Source organism: Pseudopodoces humilis, chromosome 4 (genome assembly GCF_049639895.1).
Source record: "Pseudopodoces humilis isolate 2021_Gansu_Grassland_sample_001 chromosome 4, ASM4963989v1, whole genome shotgun sequence".
Lineage (NCBI taxonomy): Eukaryota > Metazoa > Chordata > Aves > Passeriformes > Paridae > Pseudopodoces > Pseudopodoces humilis.
In genome coordinates this window covers 55,528,263-55,553,310 of record NC_142203.1, presented here as the reverse complement: position 1 = coordinate 55,553,310, position 25,048 = coordinate 55,528,263, and the positions used below count along the sequence as shown (strand labels likewise).

At 36.1% G+C, this 25,048-nt stretch overlaps 1 protein-coding gene across 4 annotated transcripts in view; it reads left to right on the top strand.

Moving 5' to 3' along the window:
- Positions 1-23,656, top strand: part of PIK3R1 (phosphoinositide-3-kinase regulatory subunit 1) — a 62,124-nt gene extending 38,468 nt beyond the window's left edge. Inside the window, exons 5-16 of one of the 4 annotated variants that reach the window (XM_005530080.3) lie at positions 1,144-1,275; positions 2,162-2,363; positions 2,560-2,639; positions 12,641-12,743; positions 13,408-13,506; positions 13,633-13,813; positions 14,287-14,412; positions 15,439-15,581; positions 15,853-16,029; positions 16,124-16,192; positions 18,407-18,577; positions 19,043-23,656. In XM_005530080.3, the coding sequence (XP_005530137.1) occupies positions 1,144-1,275; positions 2,162-2,363; positions 2,560-2,639; positions 12,641-12,743; positions 13,408-13,506; positions 13,633-13,813; positions 14,287-14,412; positions 15,439-15,581; positions 15,853-16,029; positions 16,124-16,192; positions 18,407-18,577; positions 19,043-19,232 (1,673 nt within the window). In that variant the 3' untranslated portion in view covers positions 19,233-23,656. Of the gene's footprint in view, positions 1-1,143; positions 1,276-2,161; positions 2,364-2,559; positions 2,640-8,754; positions 9,084-9,938; positions 9,962-10,921; positions 11,255-12,640; positions 12,744-13,407; positions 13,507-13,632; positions 13,814-14,286; positions 14,413-15,438; positions 15,582-15,852; positions 16,030-16,123; positions 16,193-18,406; positions 18,578-19,042 lie in introns of those variants that run through there. The other 3 variants (XM_005530082.3, XM_088054018.1, XM_005530081.3) reach the window with 3 other exon arrangements.
- Positions 23,657-25,048: the final 1,392 nt, after the last annotated feature.

The following is a 25,048-nucleotide window of genomic DNA, read 5'->3' as shown; positions in this document are numbered from 1 at the left end:
AGTCTGTGAGCAGAAAAACTAATAAAAGCTACTTCTTTAAGGATTTGTGGATTCTCTGACATATAATTGCTCTCACAGAAATCATTCCCACACTGCAAGTTTTATATCATCTGAGACATTCATTATGCCTTTTCTCTCATGCAAATTCTTTGGTGTCTGATAAGGTTTGAGCTCATACTGTAAGCTTTTTGTTGGGAAAACAAAGGAGGTGGAGAAGCACTAAGTTTCTCATTACCCCCTCTTGCCTGCCTTATTTCACAGTATTGGTGGACACACCATTTATCTTAGTTCTCTACCTCCCTTGTTACCTTTGTTTAAACTGGATAAACAGATTCAATAGTTATTTTACCAGGGACTTTGCTAGATAGAAGGTTGATCAGCCTTAATGCTTCTAAATTCTTGTACAAAATATGGATCTTTTTGTATACACTTAGGATTTTACTGTGCCAGAGTTTCATGTTATAGAATGAACCCTAACCTTGCTTCCACTATTCCACACTTCCATTTTTATTTTTGCTGCCAATATTCTTTGCTCCAACACTAACATGTAGTCCTTTATGTGACACTCCCAAACCTTATCCCAAGTCATAACTATCCTGGAAGGATATCAAGTGTTACAAGATAAATCCCAACAGCTGCATAAAATAGTTCTGCACGTGTATTTGTTTCAGCATACTTACATAAATATTTGCAGACTTGGATCCCCAAGATGTTAATCAAACTTTCAGTCATAATAGAAATAGCTCCCTGTAGAAAAGCTGCATTTGACCAAACCTTTGATTAGTACTTACTTCTTATACAAAATATTTACACATAAAACAGAGACCTGTTAAAAATATTCTGATGTTCCATAACATTGCCAAGAATCAGCAAGTCACTACTGTTACTCTGAGTTCAGCCCTGAATTGTATGTGACAGAAGGCCACACACAGTTGTGGAAACCATTTGGTTTATCAGATGCCAAGGGACCGGCCATGGTGTTAAACTCTGTGTTCTTCATCTCAAAGATGTTTCTTGCTGTCTTACATTCTTAGGAATTGTTCCTCATGAACCAGATTTAAGTTAGCAATTTTGGCTTATTATCAGCTTGAATATTTTTTTCCACTTTCTGAAGTCTAAAAAGCATGTTGCTCTTCCCTTTAGATGCCTCTTCATTAGATTTAGAGACATTTGATGTCCACACTTTATCAGATGCTCTTAAGAGGTATATCCTGGACCTGCCGAATCCCATCATTCCAGCAGCTGTTTACAGTGATATGATTTCTGTAGCTCAAGGTATGATTATCACATTATTTCAAATGTCAAACAAAAAGGCTTTTATTAGAATTCTGAGTATCTGGTGGTTCAGCTGTCACCCACAGAAAAGAAAAAATTCTACACAACCTGGCAGCATCTCAGAAGCTATAAATATACCTTTACCCATTTTGACTAAAGCTGTTTCAGTTCAGATCAAGACATTATTCTGCATGATTCCATTATTTATTGAAGAAAACATAATGTAAAATATAAGGGATAACACAGTTCTCTTCATTTTAGTAACTAGAAATACTATAGAAGTACTGGGGGAAAAAATCAAGGACTTACCTGTACACAGAAAGCTAATTTTTAACTTTTTATCAGTGCTGACAAAGTAAATGTATTAGAGGTCATGTAGTGCTGTGTAACATTGGGGTTGCAGATTATGAAGTGAGAAATACATGCATGTGAGATTCATCATCTACAGTGGTCATTTCAAACAAGTACAGCTTATAGGCTTTCAGCACATGGGCCAAGTATTCTGTTATATATCTTAGGACAGGATATTGTTACTGGTAACCTTCAAAGTTAGAACAGCACCTGTGAGACTTATCTAGTGCATCTCAGAATTACCCAATCATGTGTGACACTAAACACAAGACAGACTTCTACCAGTACACTCTGAACAGATTGTGGTTTTTACCAAAATGCATATCTGTTTCCATTTGACTTTTAAATACTTGTTCTTTACTCTTTCCTGAGCATTTAATTTCTTTTAAAAGAAGAAATAAATCTTTAGGATCTAATGAAGGACAGAATTATTTTTTTCTGTAAAATTGGTCTTTCTAAAGGAGTCACATATAGTTTCATTTTACTTGAATGTTCCTGTGCTGGTTTCAAGAACCATTTATCTGTTTGCTTGCAGAAGTGCAGAGCTCAGAGGAATATGCTCAGTTGCTGAAGAAACTGATCAGATCTCCAAATATACCTCCCCAGTATTGGCTCACACTCCAGTATTTGCTGAAACATTTCCTCAGAGTTTGTCAAGCCTCCAGCAAAAATCTCTTGAATGCAAGGTCTCTGGCTGAAATTTTCAGCCCTCTGCTTTTCAAATTCCAGATAGCAAGGTATGTGGGTCATCTTTACCATATTTTGTACTGTAAATATTAATTAGTTATATACAAATTAAGATTAATTAAATAATTTTCTGACCTTATTTCTGATGTGAGGGCATTGTGGTAAATTCTTTCAATTTTTTTTTACTAATTTAAAGTAAACTTTGGTATTTCTCCTAGTTCTTACTGCCTAATCCATCTCTTGCAGCTCTGATAATACAGAACACCACATAAAAATCCTAGAGGTTTTAATCACAAGTGAATGGAATGAGAGACAGCTCGTACCAGGTGAAAAATATTTTTAATTTAAAAAGTTACGTGTTCTCTTAAATATTAAAATGCAACTTAAGGACAGTAAATGCTTGCAATTTTTTTATTTAAATCAAACTTAAAGCAAAACAAAAGTGCACAGTTACATAGCTAAGGAGAAGTTGTTTATGTGTTTAATAGTGGTGTGCTATGTTTCTTTTATAAGAAATAGTGTTTTTCATTAAAATCATTTTGGTGTCAATTGTTTGTACAGCCTTAGGACTTTTGTTCACTTTCAATAAACAGCAAATAGGATTTTGTGAGTTTTTTAAGACCCGTAAACCAATAGAATGCATATCATACAGTGCTGGGGGGCTAATTCTCGAGGTTTTATTGAACTCTCAATTTACTCCCAGGCAAATATTCTTAGATTTGCTATACCCTATGGAGACATTATTTACATACATGTATTTTTTAATCCAGATATGAAAAATATTTGTTTATTAATATCAATAAATAATGTGAAAAACATTAAGAGCCCTTCCAGGAAATTTAGATCCTATTTACATTGCTTCTGTAAGTTAACATCTAATTAAGTCATCAAATAGTGAAGCACACCTCTAATCTTTGCAAAATCCCTGGGTTTGAATCAAATATTTGGTAGAAGCAAGGCAGAGTTGCTGGCTATGTGCAAAGAAAATTATTAATGCAGCAAACTTTTTGTATTAGCTGAAAGCAATTCCTTTCACGGCTTATTAACAGAGAATGTCCTAACAAAGGAAAGGGTGAACAGAACGTTGGACATCCTATACCTTTCCCACCTCTGTAGTCAAAGTACAAAATAAAGTTCTTGGCAGTAGGATTTGTAGGGTTACTTAAGATCTGAAGAGCTAGAACACAGCAGAAAAGTGCTTTATTTCCTGTGTTTCAGGTAGGCACGTCGTATAATCCTCTTTATCAGCTAATGAAGATGAATTTAAAATGGCTAAACTCTTTATCCCTAATGCTCTGTTTGAAAGGCTTTTCTAATCTTGCAAGCTCTGTTAGTTAGGAAACTTTCTCTAACATTTTGTGTACGTCTGTTTGCAGCTTGCTATTTAGTTTTGTTCAATTTTGGTGAAATATTTAAGCAGGGATTTCCAGAACCTTGTGTGCTTTTCTGCCTAATGGTTTGTAACAACCGGGACAGTCCAAACTTATAGTATTTGTCCTATTTTACTAAGAATCAACAAATAGCTACTAATTATTAAATAATTATTTTCTTTGTCACATGTTACAAGCCTTAAAAAGCAAAACAGATTCTAATACTCTAATGCTAATAGCATTTTTTATAGTTGCACATTTGCAAATGCTGTGGAGTATGTAAATATGTATGTCGTTACATATATCAGAAGCACTGGTTGGTAGGTTACAAAGGTAGGGTCTTCAGTTTCAAAGCAAGAATTTTATAAGTTGCATTTAAGAAATCACTTGGTTGGATATCTGCCCAAGTTGTTTCATGTGAGGAAAGTATAAAAGTGAAAGGTGTTGATGTTAGAACTATTAATGAGGACAAGGAATCTAGTCATTTTGAGAGTGTCATTAGGGTGCTTGAAGAAATGCCATTGTATCCATCAGATTTATATGATTTGACACTACATTAACAATTATAACTGAACATCTGATAGTTTTTAAAATTACTTCTGCATTAATTAATATAGCATGATGCAATAGTTTACTTTTACAGTCATACTAGGATTTTTCATGTGATCTGTTACAGAAATAGAACTCCTTCCCTGTGCATGTCAAAGTCCATCATGTCTAGTAGAATGGTTTTTAGTAGAACTTTTGGACGTGTACTAATATCCTCAAAAAAAACTTTAAATAGAAATTTTCAGGCTTGGTAGTGTCTGGTTAGCTAGTCTCTGCCTTTAGGCCTGTAAAGAGTTTGAATAATTTTCAAAAATTGAATCTTAATAGAACGTGCTGTAAGTTTGCACGATTAGGCCATGTGTCCATTTCCACACCAATATCATTCAGTGACCCGATCATCTGAAATGGTCTGTTTTTATCATTCTCATAGAACTATAAAAAGCACTCTGTGTTTTTCAGAACTGTCATTTTTAAGATTATTGCTTTTAGTGGCTTTATCTTATGATTTTCCATAAAGACTGTTTAGATAGGAAGATCACAATAAAATACACCTTATTTGTCATGTAAGTATTTTAGAATTACAATATTAAATAGAACTTTACAAGTGGAGAATTTGAGAGGTCTTAAGCAGAAAGAATTTTACTTACTGAAAATAACATCATGACAACTGAGTGATAACAGGGAAGCCAGTGCTGCCAGGTTTCTTCTCTTTTTCACAGGCTGGAGTGATGGCTTCTTTCCTTCTTAATTCTTTTTGTTAAGATAAGAATATTCTGTCTAAAACAAGCTGTGTATGAACTTCTACTGGTATCTTACACAGTATATAAATACATTAAATATAGTGTTAAGAGATAACTGATCTGAATAGCAAGTAGATCTTTGCATAGCTGTGGGGTTTTTTTCCTCACCACATCACCCACTAATTATACTTCTTACCTGAAAACACTACAAAGTAAGCAGCTGGACCTAACATCTTACTGTATTTTAAAATTAGTATTTTAAATTAGGCATCCTTAGGTGGACATCTTTTAGCTAGAGTTATGCTTTTAGCTAGAGTGATGTCATAACACAAGACAAAGAGTTACTCCTAGACCATTACTTGACTTACTGCAGAACAGTTGGATTGGGGTTTTTTATCTGTCATGGTGTTCATCAGCAAAGTATAGATTCTAGTTTGTGGATTAAAATAGTGTTTAGTCCTACACAAAAATACTAACTTTAACAATACCTATTAACAGAATAATAGATTTTTGTGTAGCAGATGAAGAAAAAAGTCATGTTGCAGGAGAAAGAAGGCTGGAAAATATTAGATCAATTTTCTGGTTCTTGTCTCATTCTTCAAGTCTGTCAGTAGGAGAGACAAAAGATGGTGTTGGTGGGGTAAGGTAGGATTTTTGCATCCCATCTGAACATTCCAGTTTGATGTACAGCTGCACAGGCTTTAAATTAAAGAGTACAGTGAGAAACAAAGTACAAGTCTCTAAATATGCTATCCAAAACAGTACTATTAGAAGAAAATATCTTAATTGTAGCCGGTTTTAGCAAATAGTGCTGCTCAGGTCTCACAGAACCTCACACATCATAAAGATTTTTGAAGGTAAATAGCAGAAAATATTTTATATTAGGCTATATTTATAGGTGTAGAAGACTGGGGTAGTTTTTCAGTTAATTGTCAAGGATCTTAAAGGCTCCTGGTTTTTCTGTTTGGAAGTGGATTATTGCCCTGGATGCAGACCCCAAAGCTGCCCATAGTAGGTGCAGTAAATTCTCCGAGCAACAGGGCTAGAGACTCAGCCCTTAGCACTCATAGCTGTGAAGGCAGGTCACACAGAGAAAGTTGGGAGGTAATTTTGGTGGAGAGTTTAGGGAGGTAGGGGTCCTTCCTGGAGCTGGAGTGTTTGAGAATAATGTCTGTCTTAGAAAGGCAAAAAGGAAGTGGGATGTGGTGAGAGAACAAGGGGATGTGGGGAACTTGTAGCATCGCTGGTGAAAAGCAGAAGAGCTACAGCAAAGGAAAGAGCTGTCTTTTATTAACAAATCAAACTCCAATAGCTTGTGCACTGACAGAAGCTGAGCTACTTTGTCTGGGCTGTCTATACCAGTTTATCCCTGTTTCCCAGGCTTGTATGTAACAGTGTAAATAATAGCTCAGACTGAAATACTGCAGCATGAAAAATTAGTTTTTATTACTCAGAGCATCATAGGTGAGAATGAGTGAGGTAATAAGGCTGCCTTATATGTAACTTCTCACTTATTGGGGATGAGGTGAAAGCCCTGGCAGCATCACCAAGGTGCAGACACTTTGCTTTTAGCTACAAAATATTTACAGGAGTGGTGGCATAACAACTAAAGCAGGGCAATGTGTAGGCTGATACAGTTCCTCCTGGAATGTGATTCCTCCTCAAAGGTACCCTGTGTTGCTACAGGCATCAGCCTGCAACCACAGTCCTGTCGGTAGCGTTCTGGGGACATAAACAAATGTGTAGGCATGCTATCCGTTGTCAGAACTTACCTGCATCATGTCAGAGTCTTGGCTGGACGGGCAGCTGCACTGAGCGTGGTTTGGAGCATGCAGAAGGCTGCTGGTGCCAGGGACAGCAGATGCAGTGCCCACGGCGGGGGGGACCGTGTGCATCCTTGTTCTGCCCAGCAGAGGGCTCCCCTTCTAAGCTAATAAAGTCAGGCTTTATTCCCTGACCTAACGGAATGCTTGGCCAACCACTGTATGGAATGCTGTTTCCTTGGCTTAAGTTTTGACAGTGCTTTATGTTTCCCAATACCTGATTGCAAGAATTTGATAAAAGTGAAACAATACATGTGACGTTATTAGCATTTTTTACAGATTGTTATGTCCATGTGCAGGTATTTCTATGTATGTGTAAAACATGTGGAAGCATGCCAAACCTGATCAGTTCTTTTCCTGCTTTAGACATAATTTTTTAGAAAAAATGTGCTATGTTAATAGGAGAACACTGTGAGTATGAATGCAAGGAATAGTAGGCTGCAAATTAAATGGGTACCACTCAAGATTTTGAAATTTAGATAAACAGACAAGTCAGGGCAATTTTTGAAAATACAGGTGTGTGCATGCCAGTATCTTTTTTTTGACAAGACAGTTGATTCTCTCCTGCAGAATAATGAGGAACTCATTATCTCTGTGTGGGTATTTGTGCTTTTTTAATTGATAAAAAAGCTCAGTGAACCAAGTTTGGGTTTTCTTTTCTCTTTTGACTATATACATCTGTATTGTGGCCCTGCAAACCAAGAAATGTTCTCAACCCCTTCTGTAATTTTAACATTAAAGAATTTTAACATTCTGTAATTTAACATTAAAGAAGTATATGAACTACAGTCTGAAGCTGAATTAGTTCAGAAACACATTCCATCTCCACTTGAAGTAGGCTGTACCTTTATGACTCTGCTGCTTTAAATTCTATTTAGAGCTGACAATTGTTCAAGTAGCCAGAGGCTAAAACTAGGGAAGCAAAGGATTGTTATAGGTGAAGCTAATCAATCAAATGCAAAACATCAGAAATGTACTGCAGATATTTGGGAGTTCATTATTAGGTGCAAGTGGTGTTTCACAGCATAGGAGGATTTTGGTCTGTGAAGTATTAAGGAGGCAAAAACCTTTTTATACTATTTTACTGCATTAAAGAGCAACAAGAAACAAGATGTCAAAGAAATTCTCAGTGTTTTTATTATGAATTCTCACTGTTTGGAAGAAACAGGAGGAAAATATTAATCCCCTTCTCTCCTCTTAATGTGTCTGCTTGTTTTACTTTGATTTCCTTGTAGAAGCTTAACTGGCAAAGAAGACAACCTCTGTAGGCAGAGGGAAGTAGGCTCTTTAGTTGCTGCTCTGTTCAATCTCCACCAAACACCAAGGCAAGAAAAATAGATTTAACCTAAGCTTCCCTCTCTTTATACAATTCTATTTCCCACCTGCCTGCCCAAGAAATGAACAATTCTGATATACTGGAAACTACCACAGATACAGACTGGTGTTTTTTCTAATATTTTTAGTGTATAGGAAATTGATAAGAAGTCTCACAGCCTCAGTGTAAGGGTCTTGCTTGAAGCATCTCCTGTATTTGTGATCCAGGATGAACATGTACAAGGTGATGCTCTGCTCGCAAGCAGGCTATTTTGCTTGCACAGGGCTGCTTCTAGGGATGCAGCTCTTTTCAAGGAAAATTTTGTTCTATTTTTCTTCTGCAGTTAGCCACTTCCTGTGTTTGGCTGTTCATGATGTTTTCCTCATCTTCAATACTGCATGCATCAGCCTGTAATAGGGACTATTTTAAGGTCTCTTACAATGGTCTTCTCATTTACTTAGCTAAAATGAGAAAGTTAGCCTCACATTGGCCACTTGTTAGCTGATGACAACTTTTACTTTGAATCTGGCTCCCATCCCCCAGCTGAAATCCCTGGCTCAGCAAATATTTGAACCTACCCAAGTTAATCATGAAACTGAGATCTTTATCTGAGAGAGACGTGCAAGCTACTGAGGGTGGTGGTTTCTTTTTTTTTCACAGTACTGAAGTCAGGTTCACTTTTTAATGATGAACCAGAGTAAGTGGATACCTCCTACACAGCACAGAGCTTTAAGCAGTTGAGAGAGAAGGCTTGGATTTTCTCACTGCAAGTTACAACAATTTAGGGGGTTTTATGGAACATTGGTTGGAAAGCAGAGCAACCTCTTTTTCTTTATTGCTTCAGAGAAGCTTCCTTGTAAATGGAAGCTTTAGAGTTTCTTTTTAAACAAGATTTTTATAAGAGGAAACCAGTATTGGATTTTATTTTCTACTGCTTTACAAGAGTGATCATTTGTGATGCATAATTTACAAAGTAAGTGATTTTTAATTTCTGTGTGTTTTTCATCATCTTGTGGAAATATTGTACTGTAACTGATTACCAGGTAGAGCTTTAAAAGTCTTAAGATACATGAATTTAAGTCAAGTACTTCAGTACCTCTCCAGGTTATATACAAAATGGGTAATAGCCTGTCTGCCTCCTCTGTCTTTTCTTGCCTGTAGGCTAGGCTAGTCTGAGCTGAGCACTAACCTGATTATACAAGTTTGTTCAGTCCTAAATTTGGCCACCAGTGAAACTCTAGGGAAGCAATTTTTCCTGAAAGTCTTTATTCAATGGAATAAAAAAATTTACTGATCCCACAGGAGACCTAAAAGTAGCAATGCCGTTTTTGTAGGAAATCTTTATAACTTAATTTAAATAATTACCCTGGCAAGGTAGCTGTTTGGGTAGCAGGTGGACTAAACCTGTAAGTTCAGTGTTCAAACTTGTGTCTGAGGTGATTTTAAGTACCCTATTTCATTTTGGAAATGGAAAGAATCTTTGGAGCATATCTACCTTCAATAGGAACAGGAGAGTCTACTTCAAAATTAAGCTTCTTAATGTACAAAGCAAACTAGCATGCATCTTTTTGTATATGTTGGTAGTCCAGGATACATACTCTTGTATGTTGATGCTTGTCTGAAAGGAGTAACCTGCTCAGGGGCACAGACAGTGGGGCAGGTGATGGGGGAGGGCAGGGGTGAAATATTTGGAAGTCATACTAATTGTGTTAATTTTTTATGAGTATTTGTGAGATACAGCACATTTCAGCTGTTCCAGAATTTCTTACGATATAAGGCACAGATAGTTGCTACAGCTGGTCTTCGTTGTAGCTACTTTTGGTCTCCGGTTTTCTCCCCCTGCAGATTATAGTGAGTATAAAGCATTCATATTGCTCTACATAGCATTCTACTCTGAAGTTAATAGCCTGTTCTCTCCATGTTTCTTCCAAGAGGTCAGAGAGAGTTACAGTCAGTGATGGGGGTAGTTAAGATGGAGTATTTCTAAATGGCTGGAGGATGCATAAAGTCAAGGGGCTAAGGAGACACTGACCAGAGACTCTTGCTTTTAAAAACAATTAATTTGATAAATATATCAATGAGCATAGGGTAGAGAAACTGTGTGAAAAGGCAGACTAAATCTTATTGTATCCTCACAGCCTTTTTTATGTTCAGCAAAACCATTTTTGAAGTTCTTGCTCAGTTATGACTTTCTTCCATTGTTTGAGTGAATCAGCTGAATGTAAGATTATAATATTTTGGGTTTAGATTTCAAAATTAATTAATCTAGATTGATTCAAATTGTGTTTTATTACATAATGGTAAGAGAGGAAGACATCTCTGCAGAAAGTATGTTTTATATAGTAATGTAAACTCTATCAGACCTATGTGCCCATAAAAATAGTAGAAATATGCAGAGTTTAAAAATATAATCCATATTTCATTATGTGGATATATACATCTCTGTGTTGGTGTAAAATGAGTATGCAATGTAACACACACAGTCATGCTCTTCTGTAATGCATCTCTAATATGTGCAGTAGTTCTAGAATCCTTTTAAATCTTTTTGAATGACAAACTTCAGGCATTCAAGCAGGAGAATGCACCTGAGATGTGACCAACCTGCTTCTGAAGGGAGCTGCCCTGTGTGAGAGTGTGTGTTGTGTGCGCCTGTGTGTAAGAGCTACGTGCTGCAGCATATCAGCCTTTTGTCATCCTGCCAGGATTGGACTGTACCATGCTGCAAAGTCAGGAAAATGAGCCAGGAACACAGGCAAGGAGAACCCACTTGCTCGTTTTGTGTGTAATACAGCTTTATATTGCAATTCTGCTAAATGTAGATTCTTTCCAAAACTGAAATTGTTTTAAGATTAATGTAGAACAAAATGAGGAAGCAGGAGTGGTTTGGTGACATTATTTTGACATGATTGGCTGAGGATTATGATGTAATAGGTTACAGTACAGCCCCTTATAGGTTTTAAAATGAATTCCAAGACACCATTACAAAGACAGCCTGACTCTTTTCTTGTATCTGAGCTTACTCAGTGAAACTCATACAAATGTACAATACTGTTTGGAATATGGAAGAACTGGATATAGAATATCCTAAGACAGATATAAATTGTGGCACAGACTTGATGTTTTACATAGAAATGGATCCACCAGGTAAAACTGCAGTCTTATTATAGAAGACTTAATTAATTTTGGTCTTTACAATAGTTGCTGAAAAATTCTTACTGGATATGTAGAATTTCTTTACTTTATTATAGAAACAAATAATTTTCCTTTTTTCATAAATTAGAATAAAATTGTGGATTAGTGCATGGTTGTAGTAATTAGAATCTTAACATATTAAAATACCTAACTGCTTACTTGACTGAATTTTTACTGAATTGACCTGTTTCTCTTTTGATTTTATTATTTCAGATGTAGTTTTAGTCCTGCTATTTTGTCATATAAAAATTGTATTTATTTTATTACTATTTTTGCTCTCTCTATACCACACTGTGCCTAAAACGAGATGCTGTGGTAACACTCATATTTCCTGAAACAGTGATTCCAAATCATTGGCTTGGATTGTTTAAGGAAAAAACATTTTTAAAATTTGAAATACTAATTGAATGCCTGTTGTAGAATCATTTCTTCATATCATATGAAAGTATTACACGATTCTGATATTCCTTGCAACTTTAAAAATATTGTCTTTTGAGCCTGGTCATATTATACCAGGAATTATGTACTTACTGGGGAACTGAAAGAGCTGAGTTGATTTTTAATCCTGATTCCAGTGTAGTCCCCCTTGTTACTAAGTCAGTGCTGCAGTATCTTCTCTGGCACCCACTGGTATACATATGCAGCTTTGACATTGAAAAAAGGGGGGAGGGGGGGTGTTTTTTAATCAGTTCTGGCATTTGGAACACAATCTATTCTGTAGAATACTAAGATTAACACACGGGATATTTGGGTCACAGATGGGTTTCTTAAACTGTTGGGTTGGTTTTTTGGGTTTTTTTTTTGCAAATCATTGCACAGAATGCTGAGGATCACAAAACCCCGATTCTTCTTGAAATAAACTGTATTGCTATGGGTTTGCATCTTTTATTACTCAGCTTCTAGGTAAGAAAACAACAAAATTTCTCTAAGATCATTACATAGGAGGAATAAAAAGAAGTGGCATGTTTTATTGCTTGTTTTCACCCAAAGATGGTGAAAGAAGGTAATAGCAAACTTCAGATTTTTTTTTGTCAAATGCTTTCTTCACAGGGGCAGGAGTTGATTATGGTGTTATATTTTCCTTAAAATACATTATTGCAAGATAGCATCATTTTTTGAAACAATATAGCTTTATTTTGAATTATTTTGTTTTCAAATTTCTTGATTCCTGTAGTGTCTTTTAAAGAATGTTAACGATGGACAACTCTGTTTGGTAACCAGCTCTTTTTTTGGCGCACTTCTAGAATTATAAAATTTATGTAATAATGTGTAATTTCAAGGAATATATGGTCATGTTTTCAGTGAGTTACAACTTCTCTTCCCCCCTTTCATTTGCAGCACTGCCTCCTAAGCCACCGAAACCTAATACTGTAACTAACAATAGCATGAATAACAACATGTCATTGCAAGACGCTGAATGGTACTGGGGGGATATCTCAAGGTAAATCACCTCAAGACATGTATTTCTTACATTTGACTTTGTGTTATTCTTGCTGTGCTATTCTGTGTATATGTATTATGCTTTGAGTGTAGAAAATAAGTTTTAAGAGCAATTTTATGGTAGTTTCTACCACAAACATATTACAGTTGGTTTTATTCCAAATATAACTAAAAAGTTACTGTCTGTCACTTAGAATGTAGTATGCAAAATTGTTCTGTTACTTTAAGGCTTCTATGAAATGCTAGCATGAAAAGATAGCACTAAGAAAGATTTTTGCTCTTGTCTTTCATTAAGAACCTCAGCTGTAGGCACAGTCAGACTAACAAGTGCCATATATTAACAACATTTTTATCTGTACTATATATAGGTATATTAGACCACCACTGAGTGCTCCAATTGCATAGGCTTGTATGAACAAGCAGAAAGAGCTTTACATGAATAATTATTTTGTCCAGTAGTAAGAGCACAGAGTATGCCATTTTTTATCCCACTTGTTTTCTAACAATTTTAAATAAGGTATTATATAGTTGTATTAATATGGAGACATAGAAGGCTTCTAAAACACACTTATTTCAAAACATTTGAATTTTAATTTAGAGCACTGTGGAAGAGTAAGTGTGTGAGAACTAATTGAAATGATTGGTTACTTTTGCTTTCATTTTAGAGAAGAAGTAAATGAGAAGCTTCGAGACACAGCTGATGGTACCTTTTTGGTACGAGATGCTTCAACCAAAATGCATGGGGACTACACACTGACACTGAGGTAAGACTAGTTACACTGGAAATATAATACTTGATAGTAAAATGCAATAACTGCACTTAATGCAGAGTATTATACAGGAAATAGTACTTGAAGCATGCCTAACTTTTCAATGTACTTTATTTGCAGGAAAGGAGGAAATAACAAATTAATCAAAATTTTTCACCGAGATGGAAAATACGGCTTTTCTGACCCATTAACGTTCAACTCTGTGGTCGAACTAATAAACCACTACCGGAATGAATCTCTAGCCCAGTATAATCCTAAACTGGATGTAAAATTACTCTATCCAGTATCTAAGTACCAGCAGGTAATTTAGTTTGTTTTCTTTGCATTTCACTTAAATACAGAGAAGTTATTGCAGAACTTGAAGAACGTGAAGAACTTCAGCTCTGTTAATGTTTAAAAAAAATCAAGTGGGTACAAAACTTGATGTTTTTGTTTAAAACCAACTCCATGCTTTGCACTGAGTTTAATTTGACTTTTATTTAAAACTTTAAATTCTGCAGATATACTGTTAGGAAATAAACATTTTAATAATTATCCCACTCAATGGTGAAATATGCAATTATCAGTATAAAGCTAAACACTTGTAATGCAAAATTCTTTTTTGTCATTAATTTCTCACTTGCATATTATGCATTTAGTGTATCTTCATATTGGTGAAAGAGGAATCACATTTCCATGTAATTATCTAAGCATTTTTAAGCAGTTTTATCCAGAAAAGCTGTGCAATATAATTGTCTCCTTACAGAATATCTTTCTTTCTGCTTATCATTCCAGGATCAAGTTGTAAAAGAGGATAGCATTGAAGCGGTAGGAAAGAAATTACATGAATATAATACCCAGTTCCAAGAAAAAAGCAGAGAATATGACAGACTCTATGAAGATTACACAAGAACATCTCAGGTGAGCTAGATTTGAACTAAAGGGAGAATGGTAAGACTTTGTAGATTTTGGATAATATTATTGTGAATTCACACTGTCATCTTCCTACTCCTCTCTTCCATCACCACTGCATTGCCCTGATGTGCTTGCTCAGAATATGCAATTGCTTACTCATGTTTGAACAGCCACCTGTAAACTTAAGCTGCCCTCTGTCCAAGTCTGACAGCTCCATCCAAAGCAAGTACATAACTGTCCTGATATACCATCACTTCTGCCTACTGACCTCATCAAGCTGAGTTACGGTTTTCAAGGCACATTTGCAGGGAAACATTGCATTTTATTATGAGTTTTTGAAGGGTCTGGTTTACTTATGCCGGATAAAGAGATGATGTGTGTAGACAAAATGCATGGATGAAAAGAGACCTCTTTCAGCTTAATCAATTATTAGCTATGCCTTAAAGTGCCATGAATTAGTCCAGTTTTACAGACCCAGAATGAAGACTGCTTCTTAAAGTGTGCAGGAAATACGCCTAAAAATAATTGAAGATAATTGGAGAATTGATGCCAACTTGAACTAATGACTTAAGACTTTGCTACCAACTAGGTATACAGGGGCAGGAGGGTAAAATAGATAACCTCCTGAGACCTGTCAAGGCCTTCTTTATTTTAGAAAGCCAGGTGTATCTCTAAGGACTTAAGTTCATACAAAGGGCAAAGTGCACTGCCATAAGGTTCTAAGCATCAATTTATTTATACAAAGCAAAGAGTGTAACTGATTACTTTTTTAGAATTCTTAAAAAATTAGAAGAAAGAAAACTAGAATTTTTCTATTTCTTGATAAACCTCATCATGGGAATCTTACCATGGTAGCCTTTTGCACCAGCCTGTTGTCTCTATGCCATGAGGCTCAGCAGACAGAATACATTTTGGTAAAGGGATATTGAAAGGATATTTTTCTACAATATACTGAAGTGTTTCTGTAATACAAGCCAATAAATCTTCCCCTTTATCTGATAAAAACTGTAATAACAATTATTTTATTTTCAGGAAATTCAAATGAAAAGAACAGCCATTGAGGCATTTAATGAAACAATAAAAATATTTGAAGAGCAGTGCCAAACACAAGAAAGATACAGTAAGGAATACATCGAAAAATTTAAACGGGAAGGAAATGAAAAAGAAATACAAAGGTCAGTATTTGATTTTGCATATCAAATGACATGATTTTTTAAAAAACAATAGGCCAACTGTAGGTCTGCCTGAAACTGAAGCAAGATGACAGGTTTGAAATTGTTCAGTTGTAAGCAAAGAACCTTCAAATAGGTTAGATGCAAACTGGCAAAATGTATAACTACATCTGCAGAAACGATCTGTTCTCTTAGGTGTCTATGCCTCTAAATAGCAGACTGAAAAGTTATGAATAAGAAATCAGAGTGTAACCTACCACATTGTTCCATCTAGAATCATGCACAACTATGAAAAGCTGAAGTCTCGGATAAGTGAAATTGTGGACAGCCGGCGTAGATTAGAAGAAGACTTAAAAAAGCAAGCAGCTGAATATAGAGAGATAGACAAGCGTATGAACAGCATTAAGCCAGACCTCATACAGCTGAGGAAGACAAGAGATCAGTACTTGATGTGAGTATCATGAATTAACAAATTTTGTTTGTTTTTTTTAACGGTATCCAACTTCTGTGACTAAAAATTAATTTCATTTGCAATTATTGTTCAGGTGGCTGACTCAAAAAGGCGTTCGGCAAAAGAAGCTAAATGAATGGCTTGGAAATGAAAATGCAGAAGAGTAAGTATTGCAAGATTTAGATATTTCTGGTGTTTCAAATCACCTAAATACAAAAGTGAGACAAAGCATATTTAAGTCTTGGACCACACAGAGGAAATCTCAAGCATAGGTCTTCAGTAACAATGAACACTGTAAAGACATGACAGCCTACATAATGCAAGTATTAGAAAGGATGCTTGTCTCACCCTCTTTTTTCAGGGAAGTGCATAATCAAGTTACTGTAGCAAAGCACTGAAATGTAACTAGTGTATTTTTTCTTACCAGCAAAATTAAGTTCATAAGGTGTTAGTGTCTTAGAGAGATGTCATACAGATGGATAAATTGTTCAGAAGTTCTCTTAGGCATGAGCAGGCTTTTTCCAAGTCTTAGCTGTGGTATCATCGTGTTATCCAGTATAGGGGTATCCACATTATCATGTCACATTGCTGTTGGCGATGATAAATTTGTATGTGCTGGAATATCCTTTGGTTTTGTGGTCTGTTTCATTTTTCTGGAAAATGGCAGGGTAGTATTCTGTCATTTCAAAACAGTTTTGTTTACTGTAAGTTTACAGAGGCTAGGCTGATGAATACATTTAATTTCATTCCTGGGAAAAAAGGCAAAAGGTGCTTGGGTTGTGTAAACATAGACCAAATTTAAACAAAAACAAGTCACAAAATAATATCTGAAGCACAGTAACAGTGAAAAATTAACAAACAGAAAAATCAAAATTGTGTCAGTAGTATTTGTATCAACATTTTCTGCCTATGTAGTTTCTTGTGCATCCCTTTTATGCTACCTTGTTGAATATACAATGAAAGCAGCAGGCTGATAATTACTCTAGTGCATTCTGCCTTGCATTCTGGCCTTGTCCACATATATTTTAATTTGTCTTGGTTTATTGCGTCTCCTACTGTTATCCTAGAAATTGTGTTTATTGCTGTGGGAAGCAGGAGATAAAAAAGACACACACATTTTAAAGCCATGTTGTTTTCTCAGTCTTAGCACAACTCAAAGATGAGATGTTGTAAAATACGTAGGCACCTGTTCCCACTAGTGTTCCTATCACTTAAACAGTAGACAAAGAACACTTTGTGGGTTTAGTGTAGCATCAAAATAGTAAGTGAAACTGTTTAAATAAAATCTTCATTTTCCTTCACTCATACTCCTTGCTGTCAGGTCTGGTAACTGCTGAAAAATTAAACTTCTAGAATATGGCTTTTCTTCTGAAGTTGTATTGCAGTATAATAAGAAGGATAAAAAACAAGAATTGCTTTCTCTAGATGCTAGTTGAAAACAGAGACACTACTAAATGTATGTGTATGTCATGCAGGTCAAAATAGTGATGGGATAAGGGACCTGGAGGTAGTGTTATCCAAAACAAAAAACCCTTTCTCTTTTATGAAAAACAGAATTCTGTGTGTGATTCCTGATTTCCGTAGGCTACCTTAAGAATCTTCAGAAAGGCAGGACCATGGATGAGTGAGAATTCATCTTTTCTTAGACCAAGGAAAACTAATTAAAAGTCTATTACAGAGAGAATAAATCCATTAGCCTAACACAGACTTACTGCAAGCTGAGCAGGAGAGGCAGGGCCAACCAGTGCAGGCTGTTGTGGGATTGGGGAGCTCTGGAACTGCAGAATTCCAAAGTGATATCCACACAGCTGAACCAGATGCTTCCTTTTTCAGGGCCGACTTTAACTCAGAGGCTTCTCTGTAACTCTGAATCGGCCTTATAGTTGGTGGCTGATTTAGTAGAGAAGCATGTATTGCATGCTATTTTCATAATCTGCTTATAAGGAGAGAGAGAGAGAAAGAGAGAAAGCACTCCACTATTGCACCTTTTCACAAAGCCATTCCCCTATAAATAATTAATCTGTCTCCCTGTGCAACTGCTCAGAGGTTCTCCAAGCAGCAGCCGTAGTTGATACATTGTATGATTTTTCACTGCTGACCAAATGTTCTGATCTTTGGAAATGAAGCTGACTCAGAGGGTACTGATTTTGTTGGGCTTGCTATTTACCAAAACAGTAAGCAATGGCAGAAGTACTGAAGTGCTCACAGCATATCCTGAAAAATAACACATCATCTTTTTATGGTGGAGTATTACTTGGTTTAAATCCCTAGTTTTACCAAGGAGGCATACCTGCTAACCACTGTAATACAGAATAAAGACTATTTAATTAGTGGATTTTGTTCTGTGTTTCACAAACTCATTTTTCATTTTTGACAGTCAATACTCTATGGTAGAAGATGATGAGGACTTGCCCCATCATGACGAGAGAACGTGGAATGTGGGAAATATCAATAGAAGCCAAGCTGAAAATCTGCTGCGAGGAAAACGAGATGGAACATTCCTTGTTCGAGAGAGCAGCAAACAAGGCTGCTATGCCTGCTCTGTTGTGTATGTACCCTAACTTGTGAGCAGTATAACGAGCATGCAAGGGGCCACCTTCAGCTGGGGGCAGATAGACACTTGAATATGCACAAGTCCTCTTGGATCTTTTTCTTTAGGCTTAGAAGCAGGTCAAGGGGTCTTGAGGCTGTTCTTATCGCTGCTTCATTTCCTACACAGCTCCAACCTGTGTCACTCCCACAGAGGAGCCTCACTCAGATGGGAAACCAAAACACGTGTGCACTTCTTTCTGTGCAGCTGCTAAGTCCTCCCTATCTCCTGCCCCCCTAAGCTAGGATGGCATTCACAAATTTGGACTAAACATAGGTTTTTACCATTATCCCACCACAGAACAGAGGAATTCTGTGTGCTGACTAGCATCTTAAGGTGTGTTGCTAATACCTTATTTTTTACCTTAATTTTACTGTACTCACAAACTAAAAATTGGTTGGTTTTGTTTGTTTTTTTTTTTAGGGTGGATGGCGAAGTAAAGCACTGTGTGATAAACAAAACACCTACTGGGTATGGATTTGCAGAGCCATATAACTTGTACAACTCGCTCAAAGAACTGGTGCTACATTACCAACACACATCCCTTGTGCAGCACAATGACTCTCTCAATGTCACACTAGCCTACCCAGTATATGCACAGCAGAGGCGATGAAGATCTTAATACTCTGGGTTGTTTGTTTTTTTTTTTAAAGAAATGATTTGGCAACATTGAGGCCTCTGGAGAGAAAAGGCTCCTTTCAGCTTTACTCAAGAATTTGTAGTATCAAAGCTATTTGTCTTCAGATGGGACTAGAGATTTCCTTCACAACTGCAGTGGGAGAGCTCACAGTGTTATGCTGTGAATCTGTTTGTAATCTGAAGTGTTTTTTTGGGTTTTTTTTGGGTTGTTTTTTTTTTTTTGTAATTATAAAAGGAAAACACAAGAGAAAAATCCAAACCTGATCTCCCTGCAGGGACAATGAGGCCTTTAAGCATGGTGCTTGTTTACGACCACTTCTGAAGCTTTACCAGCTAGAACATTGGATTATCCAGACACAAGGTATAAGAGGTCTGTGTCATTCAGTTATTGGAATTTTGTGGTCACAGTCTGACTTGGAATGGTGTTGCTGCACTCAGTGGATCCAGACATACAGCATTGTGGTTCTATTTTGGTTTCTGGTGGATGATATGTAGCAGAGTGGCACTTTCATTTCTAAGGGACACTTTAAAAGGACATCAGTTACAGTATATTGTTCAGAGTAATTGTAATAGCAAAGTGCCAGGAAGCGTTTTGTTTAGATGACTAAAAATCCTGTTTTAAGAATATATTTAAGACTGAAGAAAACAGGATTTTCAATGGCATACAGTGTATAATAATGTACATAGTACTGGATGACTAACTATAATTGATGGAAACTGTCTATACCAAACTGCTTCAGTTTTTCCTTTTCTGTTCGCTAAAAGCTGAATTTTTAGACTATGCTATGCAATACTGAATTTTCTTTAGGCTGTAGTATTCTCTCAAGTATATCTACAGATTAAGCTTATTTTTCTTGGGTTTTGGTCTTATTTTTTTTACTTCTTTTACCTAAGGATATTTTTCCTGGTGATTTTTTTTTGTTAATAATTTTTTGTTTGTTTTTTTGTTTGTTTGTTTTTGTTTTGTTTTGTTTTCATGTACAGGGGGCCAGCAAGAGTTGGCTTGAGAATTAAAACTATGAAATATTTTGCAATTTTCATTGTACAGAATATTGAGCTACTAGCTCAAAGTTTAAAAAGTTGGTGAATTTTTTTTTGACTAAATATTTTGTTGGGCAGTGCCCGATAAGCTTCAAAGCTGCTTAATTCAATAAAAAATATATGAACATTACAAAATATCACTGAGTCCAACAATACTGTTTCAGAGATAATTTTAGAATACGGTACCATGCTACATTTGCTTCTTGAAGCATTTTGAACTTCTATCATGATTGTCTTTGTATATGGAAGACAAGAAAATAATGTATCCTTCTTTGATAGTGACTGCAGAAAAACATGGGGATATTTTGCTACTGCAGTGTAGAGTGTAGATAGTTTGGATCTCAGAATGAGTCCACCTTCACAGTAAATAAATGACTTCTTGACCTCCTATGACAGAATTTTTATCAGCCTGCAAAGGTATTTACATTTCACATGAAGGAAGTTTCTCTAATCTGTTGCCTAGGTTTGTTTTTTGTATTAGTATTGTGGGGAAAAAAACAACTTCCACTTCTACTGAGAATATTTGGATACAATATAGAACTAATTAAGACTGGAAAATGTCTTTTTAGAAAATGATTAGGCTATGATATGTATTTTCAAAAGTCTGTAGGCTGAGGCAGTATCAAAGTGAACACTTCCATAATTTCAGGGCAGCAGAGACTTATAAAGTCATGGTTCAGTTAAAGGAAACAAATACATAAATCTCACTAGAGCAGAGTTACCTATAATCCTGGCATAGTTCACAGTTAATGGTTTGCAATGGTTATTTATTGTCCTGACCACTGAGGAAATTCACATGTTGCAAATCAATAAGTAATGAAGTTTAGAGAAATCTCGGAAAAGATTTGGCTAAGTGAACATATGAAATTATTCTTCCCCCAAGATGCAAAAGATAAGATCCATTACTATTAAAGAGAGTTGCACACACAATCACAAGAGTAAGACCCATGGAGTTCTCTCATAATAGCTCTGGTTAATAATCCTTGTGTTTTGTTTCAAAGTATGCAATGCTTTTTTAAGCTATTGGAAATAATACTTAGAAATTTGCCAGTTTCCAATAATCCTTATATTATATTTTCATTTTTGCATTGTTACTTCAGTTCTGAGGCTCTAGGGCTTTTGATTTTATTTTGACTTCATGGTCTCTTTTTCTGTTTTTGGTTTGTTTTTTTTTTTGGTGGGTTGTCTTTGCTTTCCTATAGGTGCATTTTTTTACTAGAATTTATATCAGGAAACAAGATTCAAGAAATATTGTTTCATGATAGTCATCACTTAGAAAATTATTCTGAATATTTTTCCTGCATAGAAGTTAAGTCTTCATGCCTTCCCTTCCTCATTCCACACTTCTTTCAGGCCTGTAGGACCATGTGCATCTGTTATGCTAATAACTGGTTTATAGTATGAAAAACACCAACAATTACTCTAGCATGCCAGTTATACTACTGGGCTTGAAGTTACAGATTAGTTCAATATATAGCAGTTTAACTCTTGTAGCAATCCAAGATATTCTTTGACATATATTAGTTTCTGAATGTTAAATATTTTAAGAGTAAAATTGTATTTTTTTCTCTGTAGGCAAAATATATGTAATCTGAATTGATGTTTCACGTAGCATTTGTCAAGAAATTTTATCATAGTAAAGCATTTGGATCTAATTTTCCTCATATTAAGCAAACCCCTGCTATGGGGCCATATCCTTAGCATGCCCAGCCCAGTATGGAATATAATTCGTTCCTGTGTGCTGTGCAACTTCTCTTTGTGTGTGGCTGTAGCAGAAAAAAAAATATTGTGTGTGCAGATTTGACACTTGCTTTTCTTGCACAAGCAACAATGAGAAATAAGCACTATGTTGTAAGAATGAGTGCTTAGGGCTTCTTAAGGGGATGTTCTGCCTACACAGGGTCTGTGCAATTTGCGGGGATCATTTATGCCCTCAAATTGGCATGAGTGGGTTTTCTTTGGTACTTACATACTTTGTGGCCTCTGCATTTCTCTCCCTCCTTAATGCACAGAGCTAAGTCCTGCCAAAGGCCCTATTCACTGCAGAGTTGTTTGTCTTTAATGTACCATATTGTTCACTCCAGTTTTGATTTGATCTCAGACTACTATATACAGAAAAAAAAAACATGGGGATATAACTGAAGAAACACAGTGTTTTCCTGTATTTCTATTGATGCATAGTTTTTTTCATCTAATATAATTCATGGATGGGCTTTATTCTGTTACCTTTTTTTATTTTTTTATTTTTTTGGTTTTGGAAACTTTTTGTTTTATTTCCAATCCCTGAGTTATGCTGCACTGCAGCATCTCTTTCACAAAGCCTTTGAAAGGCATGAGACATAGCAAAGAGAACCAAAACTCACAAGCAAAATCAAGAGTTTCTGATATACTTAAGTTGAAATATGAATTTGCAGGTTGGGGATGTGTATCTGTGCATATTCGTACACACTTGCTGTGTTTATGTACGAACAGTTCCCAATATAAATGCATTTTAACACAACATGATCATTTTGCTGAATTCAGTAAGTGATATCATTAACTTTGTTTAGACGCACACATGCACACTAGACCTTTGTGGGTGCAGCATGTTTCCAGATACAGTTAGAAAACAGAGTTTATGTGTTGTTGGATAGTTTCTTTAAAAAAAAAAAGCAAAAAAAAAAAAAAAGCTTGTCTGTATGGTTCTGTTATCTTGTCAAGCAATCTGTAAAACCAAATCTTCAGATTTTCTATTTGGTGTCAACTGTTCTGTAGTGAAAAAATGGCTTTGTCTTGTAATTGGCAATGAAATTATAACGCTTGGGAAAACATTCAGATGCTTCTAATGGGGAAAACTGCCGATTTTCACACAGTGCTTTTGCTATGCATGGTATTAAGTTGGGAAAGTGAATCCTGATACTGTTTTTTTCAGGGTCACTTTAGAAATGGGCAGCTCAAAGCATAATGCCTCCCATGGGACAAGGTTACAAAGTGCGACATTTTATGTAGAATCATGTTCTGTTCACTGCAGTTGAGACTAAACTGTAGGAGTTGGTAAGGTTACATTGCACTTGTCCTGATGAGATTGCATTAGCTGCCCAATATGCTGCTATTTTTTTTTTTATTCTTGTTTTTTGAAAATAAAGCTCTGTTCTGTTACATGTCTTTAAAACATTAAGATTACTTTGTTTTAAAATTGTCGTTAAGGAGGTGGAGGGTAGAGCAGATTGTAAATTGCCTTTACAAGGCAAAAGTGAAAACATGCCTCCTTAAAATTTTGTTCAAGCTGTAGAGTTGATGGAGCTGTGTCTTGTTTTTGAGTTGCTTTAAAAAGTGTAATAAGTCTTCAAGCAGAATAAAGGTTGTTTTGAAACTGCAGTTCAGTTGTTGAGGCTTCAATAAGGACTGAGATGTCTATTTACCAGTATCCTTGTCTACCTCATCCTGTCTATATGTGGCCTTCTTTGAAAATGATACCCAAATGCTCTTATTATTAGAGGAGCTAGGAAGCAAATAGTTTCAGCTGACTCACAGCCATTTTGTGTCTTGAACTGAATGAGGTAGTTGAATAGCTCCAAAATAACCTGTCAAACAGTGACAAAATGACAGTTTTGCTCATCTCATACTATTGCAAAAACAGTACAATACTCATGATCTGCGAACTGCCTCTTGCAGTGCAGGTAGTTATGGTTCTTCTGAAAAGAGTGTGAGTTTTATCACTGATTTCCATGAAGCCAGCCTGTCAGCTTTTGCAACTGTAAGTCATTTACCAGCTTCATGTCTGCATCTAATTGTGAAAACCAGCATAAGACTGAAGAAGTGGGGGAAATATGGGGGGAGGGGTTTGGGTAAGGCCAATTGTGAATATTGTTTGCTTCCCCTCATTTTTGACTTCTTCAAGCTCATTCATATCTTGCCCCAAGAGAGGTCCTCCGGGGAAGTCAGCCAGCTACTCTGGAAGAAGAAAGAGATTCCTATTCCTATTCTGTCCAAGGTTTCCATTCTAAAATTTGCTTACATATTGCTCACACTAATGTGGAAATACATTTGGACTGAGATACTCAGCACAGACTTGAACCGTTTTTAACAACCACAACATTGTCACAGGCCCTTAGAGATTCTTACAAGAAACTTAGACTACAGGCTATTACTATATTTTTAGCCTGCTTAATAGCAAGTGGGGCTTGATCTCCAGCGCTTGCATCTGTTGGAGTTTTTTTCAGAAGGCAGATTCTTTTGTACTGACACTGAGTTTATCTCACTCCTGCCCCCTGGACCAGTGTTGGGGACCACAAAGGCTTCTGCAGCCACAGAGTCATCACAGAAAAAAAAGGTGAGCTAGGTGATGAATCATGTTTCTTCTATCATCATCTATTGGAGAGAAATTAAGACCAATGGATCATAATCCAGAAAAATCCATGGTCTGGCAGACTTCTTGGCAGTATCATACATTGCATAGAAATCACTCTTGGCAGACTAGAAAAGTAGTTTGCAAAAATGCCATTCTATTTTTACTGTCTGCAGACAAACACTCCCCCATTTTCCCTCTCTGCTTTCTTGCTAAACTTTGATGGTCACAGAATCATAGAGAAAACCGCTGAAATCTGTCCTTGTGCACATACAAATGGGTGTGATATTTTTAAAGCTTGGGAATGCACATGGGTTGGGATTTTTTTCTCCGAAAGTTGCTTGACTTGTGCAAAATTGTGTGCAAGTAACTTCACACAAATCCCTATATCTGAGCTGTGAAGCCAAAAAGGGGAAGGAAAG